The 19,362-nt window shown below is 41.0% G+C and overlaps 1 protein-coding gene across 1 annotated transcript in view; it reads right to left on the bottom strand.

The window, feature by feature from the left end:
• SNAP25 (synaptosome associated protein 25) overlaps positions 1-19,362 on the bottom strand; it is a 62,353-nt gene that overhangs the window by 4,987 nt on the left and 38,004 nt on the right. The window contains exons 4-6 of the mRNA XM_054196767.1: positions 14,413-14,461; positions 5,765-5,882; positions 1,665-1,790 (exon numbers count right to left, since the gene is read on the bottom strand). Of these exons, the coding sequence (XP_054052742.1) occupies positions 1,665-1,790; positions 5,765-5,882; positions 14,413-14,461 (293 nt within the window). The remainder of the gene's footprint in view (positions 1-1,664; positions 1,791-5,764; positions 5,883-14,412; positions 14,462-19,362) is intronic.

Here is a 19,362-nt window from a genome sequence, read left to right as displayed (position 1 = left end):
ACTGTGGAAGAGCTGCTTCAGCTGTGAAAATCCTGACCTAACATCCTATTTAATTAAATGTATTTCTGGTAAATGACAGAAGCAGCTTCTCTCAGATTTACTGGCTTTAGTAAAGATCCTTTGTCTTTCCTTTTAGCGTCATCTTTTTCAGTTACTTGGTTTTTTAGAAGAAAAAACTTACACTTGAGCCAAGGCCCAGTTCAGTGCTCCAGTGACTGGAGAGGCATGTGGTAACCGATGCAGGGAAAAGCAAGGTCCATGGGTCCCCCTCAGAAAATCACTGCTTTGAGTCTCTAGTGCAATTTGTGTTAACATAGGTGCCAAAAGGGTGCTACAGGCTATTTGCAGAACAATTATGGTGTAGCATAACTTCCTCCACTGCTATTCTGTTATCACACCCCAGTCTTCATTTTGGTGGGGCTGCCATCCAGAAATTAAAAAAAAAGTGAACGGCAGACCCAGCAAACTTAAATGGCAGCTCCATCCCACGCTCCAGATTGCATGACAGCATTGTTTCTATCACACTGATTTCCCTTTATCACAGCAGCCAAAAAAAATAAGTGGATAATAGTTTTCGGAAAGATAATTGCTTATTAATTCAGTGTCCTTAATCTTCAGAGATCAAAGCTTTGCCCACTGGTATGCCTTTATCCATTCAGCTGATAGCATTGTCATCTAAATACATGCTCTATAAGCACTGTAATCAGTATGTACTTATTGCTGGATCCCTATGCATTGCTGAAAGTTTGCAGTTTGGTTGCCATTAGTATAGCTGTGTGTTTCAAACTGGCTTTCATCTGAATGCGCAGGGGTTGCCACTAAAGCATCAATGTTTTTCCGTGGTTATGGCTTTACAGCAGCTGAGGAATGGGGCATCATTCCCTGTTCAGTGAGTTTTTCTGGACAGACACAAGCAGAGAAGTGGTGTGCCTCTAGTTAAAAATGTGCTCCGAGTTCTGCGCTTGGCTCGGTGCTTTGGCAGAGAGCCTGAGGCTGTTTTTTTTTTGAAACGAGAGGAAGGGGCGCTGGATCCTTTGGTACATCTTCTGGCAAGGATGGATAATGAGCAGTACATATCTTGAGACATAATAACAATAAACTAGTATTTATCTGACACTTCATTTCTGAGGCATTTGAACGCTATTATTAATGAGACTGATAATAAGGCCCCCAGGAAAAGCACATTGTTCATGCCAGGGAGCTGGAGTGCAGAGGACAGCACTGACTGGCCCTGACAATCTGCAACCTCATATTGCTGCTGTAAGTAAACAAATAGATATTCTTTCTATTTTATTATTGCTCAAATCTGGGCAGTCTCAAGGAAGAAGGTTTAGGGCCACGTTTTCAAGCATCTTCTGGTTCTCGGGACTAGGACCCTGACTTTCAAGATTTCCAGCAACATAACCAGCCTTTGCACCAGCTCAGGTAGGCACCCACAGGGCCAGGGGAAGTCAGTAGACACAGGAGGTCTTTAGCCACTGTCCGAATCACTATCAATCTAAGTCTTAGCACCCACAACTCAGTGGAAAACATTGACTCCATTACACTACCCAGCACCACTGAAGGAGTTAATGAGCATCACAGAACTCATGACCATATGGAAGAAATCTAAATATATCAGTGACGAGGAGAAAAGAGAGAAAACAGTGGATAAAAAGGCTCACCTGCGGATAAAGCCACCACTGATGGCCATCTGCTCCCGTTCATCTACGACACGTGCAGGCTGGCTGGCTACAACACCATCCTGATTATTGCCCCAGGCTTTTTTGTAAGCATCGCTTGATTTAAGCCTATACAAAAAAGTTGATGAGTAACAAGGCATCAAGTGGACAAGGACAAATGCAAAACTCTTTACTTCTCCAAGCTAAAAGCTGAATCAAGCAAATGAGTTTTCAGATAGAGAGTCATTGATTGTATACCGATATATCATAAGCCTGAATAAAAGGAGGGGGGTTGTTTTTGTTTTTTTCACTTTACTGCCACAACAACTGTGATGGTCAGAAGTTTTGTTTCCAATAGGGTGAATTGCAATTGTCAAGTCCACAACACCGCACACAGGTTTTTGGATGTTGACTTAGTTTCCAGAAAGAAGAAAAAAAAAAATAAGGAAAAAGAAAAAACAAGAAGAGAAGAAATACAGATAAGTAGAAAACATTGTTTAATTTCAGTGACACATACGTTTTGACATCAAACACAGAAGAACGTACTGGCAGACAGACATAAAAAACAAAACTGCCAAGTATAGTGTGTACATCACATCACAGCAACACACCCTCTTAGAGAAAAATGGATTTGGCTAGATTTTAACATTTCGCCAGGCAGAAGATTGGGCTTCTGTTGATGTTTTTTAACGTATATGTGGCATTAATAGGCATTTAAAGCCACTAACCTTTCCCAGGGTGATTTGGGGATGATTTTCTCATAAAATTCATAGCGTTCATTAGATTTTCAAATAATATATCGGTACTTGAAAATAGTAATCATACATCGACAGTTGATGTACAAACCTTTGTCCACAGAGACAAAAAGTAAAATAGGCAGAAGTGAAATGAGTGCAGGAGAAAAGAAAAGATACAAGCAATCTAGCATCAGAAAGGGAAATTCTTCTACATTTTCTTCATGCACCAGCTACAGGCATGAATAAGTAGTGAAGCATTCTCACTAAGCACAGTTGCCCCAATAGTTCATCATACTCTTAATGCATCAGCAGTAACAGGCTTCACAATAAGCAAGACACAGGCAAAAATGGATCATCACTTCCTTCAGGAGCTTTAAACCACAGGACTTCAAAATAGCCTAGCAACTTGTTATATTTGTTGTTTATGACAGTTACATCAGCTTTCAGAGAGCCATTTTTGACTGAGCTGCCATGGATAGAAAATTAAAATCCAGGCATACCTTCAGTGGCAGATTAGCATGTGCAGCATATTTAGGGTTGCTGTCACTGGGGTCATCAGATGAGACTGAACACTTCCACAGTGAGTGTTTGGGGTCTGTAGGTATAAGTTCTTGATTTTATTCTGGAAATGGAGCAGTTTCCAACAAAGCTGTTGGGAACTGCAAATCTCCACAATTTCCCTGTTCCTCAGTCAGCTCCAATCAGTCATATAAACAGCCCTGTGGCATGGATTTTGGGGCAGAAACTGACTCTGCTTCTGTGGAATTTGTGAAAAGACACAACAAACCCATCTCTGGTGTTGTGTTCACTCCATGACCCCTGAAGCAGCTCAGCATCTGTTGAGCATGAAGATGTGTCGTATGCGCCAATATAGAATTAAAATATAGATGAGAAGAGGATCTTTCCTACATATATATTTTGTTGCTTATTTCCATTAAAATTTGTGAAGACTTAAAAAGAAGATGGCTAGGTTATTTGTTCTTAGTTCTCGAAAATTATACATCAGCTTTGATCTTTCTAGAAATGAGTGAAAGTAGTTCTCTTGCTGCACATATGTTTTGAGGTATTTGCCTGTTCTTTAGGCCTGTGCAACTTTGTGAGTGAGACAGTCTCTGTGTTTGAGGCAGGGGATTTTATACACCCAGAGTTTGATCCCTGTTTTCTTGTGGACTTCCCATTAAAGTCAACAGGTGGAGTCTGGGTCTGCTGACAGTCAATAGTAGTTGTGCTTTTGAATGCAGTCTGGTCAAAGTTTCATGCCATGGGCATTTTGTGTCTCTTAAGAATGTAGAATCAAGCCATACCTTTTGGTAAGGCTCACAGAGTTGCATTTACAAGTAGGAGAGTATAATTATGTGTGAAATGGTTCATCTTTTGAAATGTATACCATTAATTTACCACCAGCCAGCAGAGCATTAGGGGATCATGGTGATACTAATGCTCAGAACTGTACGGATTTCTCTCCCTCCTACACTCCACTTCTCAGAATATCATCCTATTTGTACCAGTTGATTCCTGGCATAGTGATTCAAGGAACAGTCTCTAAAAGCATTGTTCATCCATACTCTGTTTCGGAACACATTGACTAATTAGCAGTGCTAGTTTATCAAATCTGTCTGCAGACTGCAAAGGTCAGAATACTGCCTTAAAGCAGGGAAGAGACACCTTTAAAAATGAACATCCCCCACATCAAAAGCATGCACTATCTTTCTGTTCCTGGATCTATTGACTTCATGATACTGCAATTATAGCGAAGTGGTAAATATTTTAAGGCCACGTGTCAGGTGCTAACCCCATCCATGCCACAGGGCTGGCTGCCAGTTCTGAGCAGCCTTTCCTACAGTACAGATATGAAAGCTGCTCTGAAACGCGACAATTTCTGCAAAATACATTGGATTTTTTTGTACTTCAAGGGTGAACTTCTGATGTAGGTGTTATGCCAGGTTTCACCAGCAGGAGTGAGCCAGGACAGCGTTCCTCTTTAAGTTGCGACAGTTTTTAGAGTGTGGGAGATATAAAGTTTCTGCTGCATACTCTTGTACCTGCAGCTCTTCTGTGCTGGGTCCCCTGGTGCAGGACAGCGGGGCTAAAGCCAGTATCAGAGCAGGCAGTCCCACTGAAAAAGGCTGTATGTGTGTGTAGCTCTTTCAATTCCTCCTTGCCTCTCTCCTATTCTGCACACCAAGACAACAGTACACCTATTCTGGGCAAAATGTTCAGCCCACCAAAGTATTTGTGGCTTGGTATGCAGGAGCAAAATTGATTTTTTTTTTAAAGCTGAGGTGGTATCTGTATCATGTCCCAGGGGAATTAACTTCAAAATAAATGGCGATTGATAAGGCACAAACCCAGTCCTACCGTTCTGATTTCTGGCAAAATACCCACTGAACTCCAGGACAGCGCGCTCTCATTTGATCTTGATAATCACGGTAGGATTAGGCCCTGGCTGTGAAAAAGTATCTGTGCCACGCAGAAAGGGAGTATAACCCTACAGAGCCACGCTACTCTGCTTTGTTTCCTGCGCAATCTCTGGCCAACCCTTTAGGAGTGTTTTCACCATAACCTGGTTGCATGCCTACTCGCTGCATGCTGGATTTGCCGTTCCTCAAGGACTCCTGGTTGGTCCACTTTGTCCCTGATTTCCTACACCCACATAACTGCACATTGCATTTCCATTTGGCACTTAAAACAAGCTTTGCGTTACTTGGAGGACGGTTTCGTTCAAGTGTGATGGCATGCAAGCAAATTCGATGCATTTCAACATTTCTGCTTAGTGTACGTGCTACCCAAACGAGAGAAATTTGGCATGACATGTTCAAGTTTTCTCAAATTTGCTGCCTATGGCAGGATGAAAACCATTTCAAGTTGGGTTCCAATTGTGAAACATCATATCACTTTCAAGATCTCATTAAGGACTATTTCTGTTGAACAATGTTGTGTGATTTTCATCCATAATTTGGAGTAATGTTTACTATGACCTTTTCTGCATTTTCAGCTTTTTTGTTTTGTTTATTAACTTGTTTGTGAAAATATGTTTCAAAATTTAGGGTCTCCAGGAGTAAGGTAGCCCCAGTGTTTTTATTTGCTGGAAAATGGAACCACTCGGTACACTTTGTGTAAAATGTTGAAACTTTTACCATTAAAAGGTGTCAACAGTGAAGCTTTCACTGCAGTATGCCTGATTTTAATGCATCTACAGTAATTCCCAGTCAGTTGTCTATGCTATGAGATGAATGCATTTGAACCAGAATCGTTCTTTCTGCATGCCACATGCTCATCCTGTCCGTGTGCCTAGCAAGGATGAGCTTCACAAGGCCTTTGGGATCAGCCTTAAGTGCTCAAAGAGATGAGGCAGGCAGCACCTACTTGTTACATGGACAGACACAAAGACCACAGAATTTTCCTAGGTCCGTCAAATTCTTTTCTGCTTCTTTCATGTCCTTATTGATTTGGTCCATTCCCTCTTCGATGCGTTCCAGTTGTTCTGATTAAACACAAGTATTTTATCCCCACAGAATGAAGCAGATGGAAAAGGACAAAGAAAAAAAAGACAAAAACTTCAGACATTCACTGTGACAAAAAACTGGACACCACATAGCAGAGCCGGTACCCAGTACCTACTTGTTACAAGGACATATGAAAAGGCCACAGCATTTCCCTAAATCTTTTAAATTTTTCTCGGCCTCCTTCATGTCTTGGTTGATATGGTTCATGCCTTCTTCAACACGATCGAGTTGTTCTGGTCAGGACAAAGGGATGACAGTGTGGAATGAATTGTATTTTTGTTTGTTTGCTTTTGTCTTCAACAGAACATGAAAAATGACCATGTAGAACTGAATTAATAATGACATTACAATGCATTAATCTGAGCTGATGCATTGTTGAAAGGGTGTATGCTGCACTCGATGCCGAAGATGTTTTTTGCTAACATGGGAAGAGTAAAACAAAGGAGGAAGATGTTTGAAATATATCAATTTAAACGAGATGTAATGATGTAGAAAGGAAGGGTTATAAAGTTTAAGGTCCAGAAACATAATACAGTACATCCACTTACTAAGACACCAATGACATCCAAGAGAAAGAAAGATAAAGTGTTATTATTTTGCATTTATGTACGTTAATACAAAAGAAATGGTGTCTTTCCATGGAAAATACTTCAGTTACTTATGCTTACAAATCCCTTGGAATTAGGTGATTTTGGGCAGTGTAATTGCTTTGATTAGGGAGTAACTGAGTGGGAGAGCTGGTAGTAACAGTACCAGAGTACAGTGAGCTGTTAAGAGTTGTGTCCAAGTATTCCTTTTTCCAGAGGCTGAGGAAACTGAGACCTACCACTTTGATTGGTATTGGATATTAATTTCTAACCTGAGTATGGCCTCAGGGCTGGTTTTCTTTCTAGTGTGGATGCTGCAAATCTGGAGTAACCCCAGTGTACACAGAGGAATTATAACCAGCACAGGAGCCTGATGCTCACTGAAAGAGGACTGTTGGCTGTGGCATTCATTGTCTGTGTCCCCAAGGGATCTTGTGAAAACAAGCATTGGGTGAAGACTCATGTTTTCCAGTGGGGTCACTCCTGATTTGTTCCAAGGCAAGTTATCAAAACACCAAGGCCAGTAACTAGGCACTGTCTTTCTGCTGGCATCAAACAGAATTTGGCTTATTTCCACCTAAGGCTGATGAAAGGGTAGGGTTTTCTTAGTGACTTGGTAGCTCAGGATAATTTTAGGTGTAAATTTCTTCACTACAAAAGCTGAGAATAGCAGCCTTGAGGAACAGAATGCCACAATGTAAAACTGTAGGAATGGGTCCTTCACTGATGTAAAGTCTGGAGTAGCAATGCCATTTTACATGGGTGGAAAGCCTCACAATTTGTTCCATGATGGATAAACCCAAATAAGTATTACATGGGATGAGGCAGTCACTTGGAGTGGCATTTCAATCCAGTAAAAACTGTAACTACCTAAAGAGGCAAAGTAAAGCAATTCCAGTAAAACACAAGTACGTCCCTATTCCCCATATTGAATAGAAAAAAGTATAAACACAGAATTAGAACTGAGAGGAAAGGAATGAAGAGAGCACTGGTTATAGGAGAAATTTAATGTCATCTCTGATGTTAACTGAGCCTTATCAAGAAGAAAAAAATTTTAAAAGTGATTTTAGAAAAAAAATCATGTGCATATTGACGTCAGTGCAAAGCAATAGGCCTGATTTCTTACTTGGGTTTCTAATAACAATTGAGGTTTAGATTTTCAAAGCTTTCTTGGGGATTTAGATACCCAATTCCCATTAAAATTAATTTTATTTAATTAATTTTAATGGGAATTGGGCATCTCACCCCTAGAGGGCCTTGAAAATCCTGGCCTAAATTATTCAAACTGAAATAATTCAAATATTGAACTTGTGTTCTTTGTTTAATTCTTGCATGAGGCTGAGCTTTGAGGAGGAGAGGTGCCATGTTAGTGTTGCCAGCTGCATCTGCTTTTCAGCTGTCAGTTCTCATTCTCCTCAGCTGGATGTGTTTGCCTCCTGATACCAAGGAGTTATTGATCTCAAATTCAAGGATACATTTAGAGGATCAGAGTTACCTCGCAGTGTCCTCTAAAAGGGGCACATATAATGTGTGTGAAGGATTGGGAAACTCAGAAGGAAACCTGAAACTGCTTGAGCCAAGAAGCAGAAGTACAAGGTTGGGTTGTTTCAATGCACGTTTTAGTTGGAGGCTTTAGCAGAAGCTTTGGTTCAAGTTTGTAGCCACAGATTGTCAGTCTTATCAGAAACGTGAGCATGTGGTAGAAGGTGATACTCCTCTAAGTGCTTCTGCTCCTCGCTACCTCGGAGTCCTGCCTGCTCCTGCGTCGCTGGGCAGCGCTGGCTCTTGCTGTGGGAAGCAGCTGCGGGAGTGTGAGCTGGCTTTTGTGCTGGTTCATGCCGTGTGATGGGAATTGCTGAATTTCTGTTATGGATTCCCACCCACTGCTTGTGAGACCTGTGTTTGTGGAGCCTGGCTGGTTCTCAGGGCTCTCAGTTAAAAGAAGGCTGTTTCCATGTGTATATTTTGACACTGGAAGGGACAAGAAGTAATGACCTTTCTTCCACTGATTTTGCTGCCTGTATTTTTCTATCTTTGTCTGGCCAGTAGAAAATGCACGTAAGACTGCAGGGATCAGTCCTAGATCTGGTTCCGTGAATGGTTTTCAGTCTAAACGTGTTTCCTTGCTCAGATGCACATTCTGTGAAGCCAGGTACGTAGTAGGGCCTTTTGAACTTACTTTCCCTGTTTCCTGCCTGAATAGATGAGTGCTAATTGAAGAGTATATTCAACACAACTCAAAGACTTTCATTTAAATTATGGCTCTCTCCAGGAATCTGACTTAATTTATCCTGCTTCAGGATTTGTGTGTGATGCCCGTATTATTTCTGAATAGAAAAGAGACCCACAGCTAATTTATCTTCCATTAAAGAAAACTTCATCAGTGTAATAAAAAAAAAAAAAAAAAAAAGCCTATGTCATATTTGTAGCCCAGAAGTCTAGACAGCTGGCTGCTGCTCCTAAAACCATTTGCTAGTTGTTAATGTCGTGGGCTGGATTGTTAACCAGTTTAAATCCGTGTAGTTAGCCTGGCTTCATGGAGCAACACCGATTTATACCTGTCAAAGATCTGGTCCCACAGGCAAGGAAATAGATTCATGAGTCTAACCACAATTATTGAGGCATAAATATTATAGAGGCATTAACTGAATGGGGTCACTCTGGATTTGTTTTGATATAACTGATATTAAAATTAAAATCTGTCCCAGAATGAATCACTGCTGGTAAGAAATCAGATGGCTATCAGAAGGTTAACTTAATGTCTGTTTTTATAGACCTTCCCTATTCCAACTTTGAGTATTGTGTTAAAGGTTTTAAGGAAGACAGTCTGCTGGCATACATTGCCATCAACCTACGCAAATTCACACCTACAAAAGATCATGTCCTTTATCTCCCATTTAGAGAAGGACTTCAAGGTCACAGTTCAGACATCATTTGATAGTTTCTTGCAGTATTCTTTGAATATACTACATCTATATATGTGTTTATATACCATATATGATATATAAGAGAATTGATGTTTTCTGGAAGCAGAATACATGTCAGAGGTATGTTTCATTGAGATTTCCTTCTTTTTTTTTTCTAGGAAGCTCTGCTGATTACTAGCCCTTTTTGCATATTGATACTCTTTTATGTCCGAGAATGTCACTTTGATTCAAACGTAGTAGCTGTATATCTTCTTATGGCAAACTAATGGCATATCTTAGGATACAAGAAGGGATATTTTTTTACTTTGATTGTTATACTTATGAATTACTTCTGTATTAAAACCATAGGCAACTGAAGGATCATAAGCTAGTCTTGTTAGTTTTACTGTAGCACTGTGGGCCTTTTCCAGTGGGTCTTTGCTAGGATCTTGCGTAGCAGCCTGGCAAATCCCCACCTGGGGAAGATCTGGGGAAGTGGCTGGGAGAGGGAAGCTGTAGCAAGGGCATCCCTCAGCTGCTCCTGTGGTCTCTTGAGCAAACACAGCTGCAAAAGCATCTTAATACAGCGTTGGATACAGGACCAGGACAGGGCAAGCGTGGTGTTGCGCTACCTTTGCATCCGTGTCTGTAATTTATAACAAATGTTCTTTGACTAGTGGCCAGGATCTGGGGCCTGTGCTTGAATGTCAGTTAAATGCCTGTGAAGGGAACTTGCTCCTTTGTCTGGAGTATTGTGCAATGAAGCAATTTCCACCAAGGATAATTTTAATTAGAGGGGGGGAAAAAGAAAAGGGCATCTAAGAGCACATTGTAATCATAATTGCATACAAGAGGGCTGAATTTGAAAGAGTCGGCAGATTAACTGTTTTTGATAATACTCAGTGATCCCATTTTCCAGAAAGGAGAATCATATTGGAGTGAAGTACATTTCTAGGACAGCCTTTTCAGAAATCCTGAGTCTTGACCTAGCTCCGCTCTGAGAGGCATTGCTGAGCACAGGTACAAATGGAAGAGAACTGGTGGGGGGTGCTTGTGAGCCCACATGTAGCTGTGCTAAAAATAACAGCAGACAAGGCACAGCCTGCTTCTGTGGGGAGGCTGTCTGTCTTTTATTCTGTGCTACACTTTCAACATAATTAATTCCATTTTTCCTGTAGAATCTGGATAGTTACCTTTTTTTTTTTTTTTTTTTTTTTGCTAATTAGCAAACCATTTCTGACTCTGATCAGCTCAACTCATAGGTGTTGGAGCACCTTTAGCAACCCTGCTTTTGTCATCTCACTGCCTATCAAGTCTCGTGGTAGTTGTTGAATAGGAGATAAGCTGGGGAAGGCGCCTGTGCAGGGGGCCATAGTTTTGCTCTCTGATGGATAAGAATGGTAAATGGTAAATATCTTTGTATTTACTGCAGTTGTTTCTCTGGTGCCGTAGAAACAGGTCAGCCATAACTCATACAAACCCATAAACCTTGCAACTCATGCAAAAACTGTAGAGGTCATCTAGCACTTGGTGTCAACCCTTCTACTTGTAGGATCACCCAGTTATTCCGAAGTTTTATCTCCGTACTTCAACTTGATCTGCAGTACAGATCTGCTGGGTAGATGAAGCTACTCTCTGCATTCTCTGGCATTGCTGGTTATGCATTTGCTGCTGGTGTGGTGCATTGACATTTTCTTTGTGGCTTATCAAAGTTGTGGCTATTCCTCTATCTTGTCTTGGATGAAAAATGGCTGTGTTGCTACTGTTGTTACTGGAAAAGTTTCTCCCTTGCACGCCATTTTGAATACAAGAGCAAAATTCTTTTGTAATAAACTGTGTGGGGGCATCATCACACAAAAAAACATCCTTGAAGGTCCAAATATCTCTGGCTGCTGATACTCCCAGGCGATGGGAGTTTCCTTTGGAGGAAGAGAGCTATGACCTGCTATGTCAGCAATTCAGGTTTATCTTCATATCCCCACTTTGTGCTGTCAGTTTCATTCCTACAGTCTGCTTTTAACCAACGTGTGTCCAAATATTAAAATTTTTCTAAACATGTTTCAAAGGCATATTTAATGAAGCAGAGCAATTGCAACTGCTCAATAATCCATTGCAGAACGACATTTTTAGTGTAAAATGTAAATATTTTCATTTAAAGTGTTATGTACAAATTTATATTTAAATAATTAATTAAGGGAACTCGACTCAAGGCTAGGTTTAAAAAAATGCAAGCATTATGGATGCACATAGGGTCTGGAAAAGGCTTTCTCCCTGACGGAAAAAAATCTCAACAAGGAGAATCTAACCTCTCAGCTCTTTCCTGTGGGTTCCTGAGGGGAAGAACTGAGTTGAACTGTTTTGGGTGATAAGACCTAGCTCAAAAAATGGTGACTCATGGTGTTGCAGAGGTACTACTCCAAAAGCCCACTCAGATTCCCAGTGACTTCAAAGGGCACTGGAGAGGTCTCTAGTTTTTATGGCAGTCCCATTCTCTGTGAAAGAGGAGTCATGAAAGCTCTTGTGAAGCTCCACATCTCTGTAGGGACATAACAGACTGTCCTAAATGTTTAGGCAATAGGAGCTAGCCAGGCTGGCTTTATTGTATAGAGACCAATTTATACATTGGTGTTGTAAAACTGTGTTGACTTATTCCCTTTTATGATCCCAAAGACTTCTGCATATTGATGTCAGAAAATGAGTTCTGCTTTGCGTTATTTAGATTGAGATCAGCTCAAAGAAGTTTTCCTTGTGAGGTCTGTTTAACTTCAAAGCAAGCAATTTTATAAGGAAACCTAGAAATAGAGCTTTGAGCAACTGCAGAGATTAGATATTCTCCTTGCCGCCCACTGGAAAGATCAATGTCATGTTTTTTGTCTATTTAACACCTAATAATCTTAAGTGACTTGTGCAGTCAGCTGAAAAGAGATCACATGGCAGTGTTAGCAAATTATTTCCTTAATCTGATAATCTGCTGAGACATCCGTGGGTTGCACACATTGCACTAATTACAGAGGGTTCAAAGTCATCATTAGCGGTTTTTGCCCAATAATATAATAAGTCCTTTATCACTAAAAAAAAAAAAATAAAATCAGGAATTATTACAGCTGCATGTGGCTAAAATGGACAAAACTTAATTAAACATTTAGCGTAGTACAGTGGTTACAATATTCCCAGGATTTGCAGAATTGTTAGGCTGTTTTCCTTGAGAAACCCATACCATATAGTCACAAGCTAAATTTACTGAACCACTTAAGGCATGACCATAACCAATTTAAAGAGGCTTTTAAATTGTCTGTTTCTTTCCTGTACTTATCGACTAACTGCATCTCTGGCCATACAACATACATTTCAGGTTTCAGTGTCAACAAGAGTTTAATATTGAGTTCCCTGGACTCCAAAGAGGTCAGTGGGTCCAGTCTCAGCTCCTTGGCTCACACGACTTCCTAGCACGACTCGAGAGCTGGTCAGACAACTTTTGCACACAGGGCTTTAGCAATAGTAGAACTCCAAAGTGAAAAACAAAATTCAGGGTTAAAAACAAAATAACCCCCCCAGCAATCTGTGGAAAAATAACAGTTAGAGAACAGAAACATACTTTCCCACCACTAAGCACAAGGGAAGTTATAGGAGCCACTGAAGTTTCTGCTGATCTGCCTGTGAATTACATCGCAAGACAGACCTGGATATTTATGGACTTTCTTTGATAATATTTGTGATTTATTTTAGCTGTATAATTCACTTCTGAAACAAAACACATTATTTAGACAGGTGCCATATCTGTTTCAACATAAGTAATTTCTGTTTTTCTGTATTCAGTGCAGTTCTTTTACTTCCATTATTCAGAAAATTTTTTTTAAAGCAACAAAATATTCTCTGTAATATTTTTCTTGTCAAGACAAATCGATGCGGCAAAATTTGGTTAGGTTAAATTCTTCTCCCTAAAGGGGGAGGTAGGGGGGAAGGAATGAGACGCACACAAAAAAGCAAATAAGAGAAAATACTTTCTGTTTAGGCCCTGTTATTACTTTTCATTCATTTTACTGCCAGAGAGGCAGGGACATTGCAGATGGAAAGGGCCTGTCAGGTTCCGCAGCCCATTTCCCAACAATGCCGTACCGTTGCTTGTAATCACTGTCTGGGCTTGATGAGTAATACAGCATTACCTCTGTAGAAAACATTTCTTAGTACAGTTTTGTATGATGCCACATAGTAAATAACAACAAGGGCTTTTTGGGGGGTTGGTTTGATATAGAGTAGCAGAAATTTATGCTCTGCTGATTTCACTTCTCTTTGGAGACACCATTTTGCTGGTGCTGTGGGTCTGCAGCAAATGAGGACTTAATAGTTTTGTTGGAGAGGGAAGCTACCCACTTCTTTGTAATATTATGAAGGGCAAAAATGTAATTTCCTGGAATGTATTGAATATATCTAGCGCTGTCTTTGTCACTGTCATCCACAGACAGGAATTCATCTAAGCTTGAAAGCTCCTATCTGTCCAGTTGTAATGAGCTGATTGTGGTGTACCTTTTAATGTTAAATTCCTGTTATCCTCACTGACATTTCTATACAAAAATCAAATGAATTTTACACAAACTAAACCTGGTTTACCTTCTTTTACGATGCATTTATTGCATGCCTTTTACTTGTGGTTAAAACAAGTCAGAAAATTACATTGCACCTGCATAAATAATGTTGGATTTTACACTTATGGAGGCAAATCTTCTCATCATGTAGCTGGATCTTGACCCAAACCTTGCTGAAAAAAAATGGTAATTTGGATGAGTTCAGCCTGCAGCTCTCTTTGACATTAATGGGAAACAGATCAAAAGAAGTTCAGACTCTTACGCAGTAATTGCGTGTGCCTTTGTCAGACAATGAAGATAAAGGCAAAGAGGTTTTGGGGTTCTCATGCACAACCACAATGTATTTTCTGGCCCTCGTTTTCAGGATTGCACACAGTTAGTACAGTACTTTGAGAATGGTTATACTTCCTTACTGAAGCAATCTGAACTTACCTCCTTGCTCATCCAACATAACCAAAGTCCTGATACCAGCATCTTTACTCTACATCCCAATAGTGGTAGCAAGGTAAGGAGAGAGAGGGGGAGAAGAAAGAGAGAGAGAAAGAGAGATCAGTGAGGGAACACTCAGCCCTAGATACGGGACATAGGAAGACAAAAGAAAAACAGTGAAAGGAATGACAAGGTCATAAGGGGCTGGTGGCACAGTCCAAAGACCTTATGTGCCTGGACACTGTGTAAGGAACCGGGTACTCTCAATTGTACCATCAATCCTTCATGATTCAATGGGATACTGAACCACTGCAGAAAAGACAAAGTTTTGGACCTTGAGATTAAAATAATCACTTGACACAAGAGTAATTTCTAAAAAGAGAGGGTTCATCTCCAAGTTCTCTGAAGCAGGAGAAGGGGGTGTTGACATTGCAGGTGTGTGTTCATCCCACAGGAGAAATTCCCAAGGAAAACAGGTATGATGCAGACTTGTTTGGGAAGGAGGCATAGTGGTTTGTACACAGCGCTTGCAACACAGAAGTCAGAAAGCTTACCTACTTAGGAAATCCATTTTAAAGCAGGCTAATATTTAATAGGATTAAGCCATATTTTTTTGGCTTGGAGATCTAACAGATATGGGTTGTTTGAGCCAAGTTTTAGTTCAGCCAAGAGAAACCTCTAGCATCAATGGACTTTGGATCGAGCTTGAAGGCAGGATTTTTAAATCCTGTGTGCTGATCACACCCCTGCTCCCGCAGAGGTTAATGGGAATCTTATCATCGCCTTTGCTGGACTCAGGACTTGAGCAAAAGCCAAGCAATTCAGAGCTCCCACCCGCCTAAATCTGCAGCAGGGCACCTTTCACAAGTCCGGGTTTTGTATGCATTATCATCTCTCTGGGGTGTGATCAGGTGTCTCAGGTTTCTGGGTGCTGTGATACTAAGCTATATCACAGATCAGATTAGCTCCTTTTTAATTACGAAGGAGAAACTAGCTCCATTCTGCTTGGAGCGGTGATAATGTCTCTGAATAATTAATGCCCTGAACGATCTCCTGATTGTTGCATTTCAATAACAGAGGAAGTAAAATCCTCTGCGGCCTGACAGCTTGCCAGGGGAGTTACCTGGACATGTGCAGCAGTAGTTCAGCTGCTCCCATGAACACAGAGCCACCCATACCCCTGTGAAGGAGATAAAGTTGGTGGTGTCGATTTAGCAGAGGGCAGGGGAGATGCCCATATTTGCACAGGAACGTGAGGAACAGAAACCTGGAGTCCTGACTGTCCCTGTTGCTTTTCAGGCCATCCTCCCCCTCCTTCAGGCAAATTAAGGACTTCATATTATCTTTCCCCACAACTGCCCTGCTCACAGCCATCGCTCATCTCTTTTTCTGGGAGCGGTGAAGTCTCTCTGGCCATCAGCCGCCTGGTCCATGCTCGCAGGCAGGCCTGCGCTGCGCTGCCCACATTGGCTCAGCTACAAGCCTGACTCTCTGCCACACTCAAGGGCTGTCTGACTGGTGCAGCTGGTGCTTCTCTGCTCTGCATCAAGAGGATCATGCTCAGTTCAAGAGGGATGCGAGAGGCCTCTTGTTGCACTCTCGTCTGCCTCTCCCTGCACTCCCTTTCTTGTCTTTAATGTCTACGTCACTGTAGAAACTGGGAAAAACATCAGGTCTGTGCAGCCTGGCTCATTCTTTCTTTCTTTTTTTTTTTTTTTTTTTTTAAAATCCTTCATGAGTTGCTAGGTGGAGAGAAAAAACCTCCTGTCTCTCCCCAGTGTCTGCTGTGCCCTACTGCCGTTGGGTCAGCTATGTGCTGCTGCTCTCCCTCCCTTCAAGCTCATACTGCATTTACTTGAATCCCGGTCAGCTTTTACTTTTGCAACCTTTAGAAACTTAGTGTCTGAATCTTAGATTTGCCTATTTAGTGTAAGGAAAACCGCTTTTCATGATCTTATGTTTTCTGTGGGGCAGATGTCAGATTTGCTGAGCACTGGATGTGCATTAGCTTTTTATTGTGCTCTTTTTATGCTCGTGATACCCAAGGATGTCTTACCCCAAAAGATTTATATGTACTACAACAAACATACCTCATGCGAAAACAAGGAAACTGCTTAGATCCTCAGTCGTCTTGGTTTTGAGTAAATATGGTGAAGTCTGACATGGAGCCCTTCTAAATATTGGACTCACAGAACCCGTAATTGGTGGTATGATACTTGTTGGCTTTCAGTGAGTCAAACATAGTCGGGCTGAGAAATGTTTGCTGCTCTTTAAGCCTCTGACCTTATTTTCCTGCAATTTTTAACATCTGAACTAACTGTCTTCATGCAGCTAAGGTGTCCCGTGCTCTGAATAAGACCTATGCTGAGAGACAAACTTGGCAATTAGATCTTATGGTTTGTATTTCATATTAAATTCTTGCACAGAGCGAAGGAGATGCAATTTTCTTTCACTTACCTGACCATCAGTGCCATTTAATTTTATCAGGAAATACCATATCTCTTAAGAGCAGCCTGCCACAGCATTAATACTTATGTGAAAATACTAAAGGGTGTGCATTGAATAGACTTGTCTGCATCTGAGCTCTAATCCAAAGCATATTGAAGCTAATAAAAAGATGCTCACTGACAAAGATGAGAGGTGATTCAGACATCAAGTGACAATCTCCTCCAGTTCCAAGTTTCTATTAAGGATTAATTTTCAGCTTTTTCACAAAAAAATAACTGTGTAAAGCCAATTAAAAAAAAAAATCACATTTGTACATTTAAAACAGATCCAGACTCTCCTTAAAGTTCCACATTTCCATTGTGACTTATCTTTTAGATAGCTCAAAACCAAACATCTCTGTAAGACAGAACTATTCTAAAAATGTGCTCATCATCAAGACGTCTGAGCAGGAAAGAAACACTCAGTAACTGACCCTCTGTGACAGCAGACTGAGGCATCTCTGGAAACTACAAAACCTCCTCAAAAACCTCTTCACAAAGGAATATAGGGAAAAAAATGTGCCACACAAGTGTGTTTGGGACCCAAACACAGACAATGTTGGCGTTTTCTGCACTAAAAGTATCACCGAAACTCCCCTTGGTCTCGGTGGGAGCACATGTCAGCAGACACACTCGAACTGGTTGCTTAGAGAAAGGAGGTGACAAAAGCTGTGTTTGCAAAGTGCCAGCCCAGAAGAATATGTTTTACAACAAGTGATCATAAACCTTGATAACAGGCTCACAGAAGAGCCGTGGTCGCAGCAGGGGCCCGGTGACCATGCTTTGCTTTGGCTGGTCCTGAGTGTTCAGCAACCCTCATTTCTTATCATTTCTTATTATTGCTGTTATATCGCCTAATTTCCCAAGGTGGGCATAAAACTAGGAAGAGAATTGGAATGACTTCTCGTAGGGCCCATCAAGTCCCTCCAGGACCACAGTGTGTTGCGTCCTATCCATGCCTGCTACAAAAGGCAGCTACTCCAACTTTGGTTTAGGCTGAGGGGTGATTTTCATAACAGTATAAGGGAATGATGTATCAGATACAGAATCCAAATTCTAGAACTCACTTTCTCTGCATTTCAGGAGATACCCTGAAAAACAGATATACGCTCTCAGTTCTGTGAAGAACACATAAACTTCCACTTCAATGAAGAATTTTTCTTCAATCAATATGGATTATAGAGTTTGTTTTGAATAAATTAATACAGACAATTATGTACCAGGTCAGGCGGACATTGCTAACAGTTCCCAGAGACACTAAAGAGAAGTGTCAACACCCTAAAGACAAAAATGTGGTCAAAGAAACATTTTTTTCAGTCATCCATAGTAATGCGTTTCCTCGGCTCCTGCTCCGAGTTCCCTATCACCCTGTTAACACTGTAATGTCTCTCTGTGTCTGATTAAGGAGCCATGTTACTTCTCAGCCTGTTAATTCACCCTGTGGTTCAGATCCTCAGCTGATACGAATCTGTGAAGCCCCACTAGAATCTTATGTGCCTGGTTTTCATCTAGGGCGATAACCCTGACTCCAGCGCTACCCAGCTGGTTCACATAGACAAAGGGGTCTAATCCTGCATAGGACCAAATTATGAATCACCTTCCTCTGTGCCAGAAACGTATTTCTGTGGAATTACAGATTAAAACACTTTTCTGAGTAGAACAGTTCCAATAGCTAATGATGTCAAAGGGGTTTTTCCAATTAGCTTTGGCAAGCTTTGGACCAAATTCTGAATGAATAGAATAGTTTTTTCTTTTATTCTTATGACTAAAGAACATTTGACTGTGATAAAAATGTCACGGGGAAACTCCCTTCCCAATCAAGAATGAAGGAAGTTAGTAAAATGGCATACTGTCTGTTCAGTGTCTGTGTAGAGCAGCATCATGAGGTTATCAAACATTTATAGCTTACCATTTCAGCTTTGATATGTTAGTAAACTTGACTTTAACCCCCCCAGCATATGAGAGAAGGTAGTCCTGTCTGGATTTAAATGTACAAAGCAGACCTTTTATCTGTACATGTTGCTAAGTGCTTTCTTGCTGGGCTTTCTGCAGTACTGATCTTGTGGATATTTTTTTCCCTTGCTGCATCATAGCTAGAAACCGCCTTTTTTTCCCACACTGCAATGATTGATTTTCTTTAAAGGCCGTGGTGGTTCTACTAGAAGATGATAGCAGACTCACGGCTTTTCCCCTTGCATGTGTTGTTCTGCAGTTCATAAAGCTGGCTCAGAGGTAAAACGCTTGAACAAGAAAATAAGAAGGTCAGCCGCAAACTGTGTATTTAGTCTCACTTCTTCTGCCTCAGTTCATTTTTGTTTTATGTTTTGGCCCAAACATTGCACAGCATCATCATAAAATAGAGGTACTTATAGCACTGAGTAGCTGGGTAGCTCGAATGAGCACTGGTCAGTGTAGATGTAACTGTGTTGAATGGGTGTGCAGGGCACCACAGAGCAAACTGATTTTT

Source organism: Rissa tridactyla, chromosome 3 (genome assembly GCF_028500815.1).
Source record: "Rissa tridactyla isolate bRisTri1 chromosome 3, bRisTri1.patW.cur.20221130, whole genome shotgun sequence".
Lineage (NCBI taxonomy): Eukaryota > Metazoa > Chordata > Aves > Charadriiformes > Laridae > Rissa > Rissa tridactyla.
This window is presented reverse-complemented; position numbering and strand designations above follow the sequence as displayed.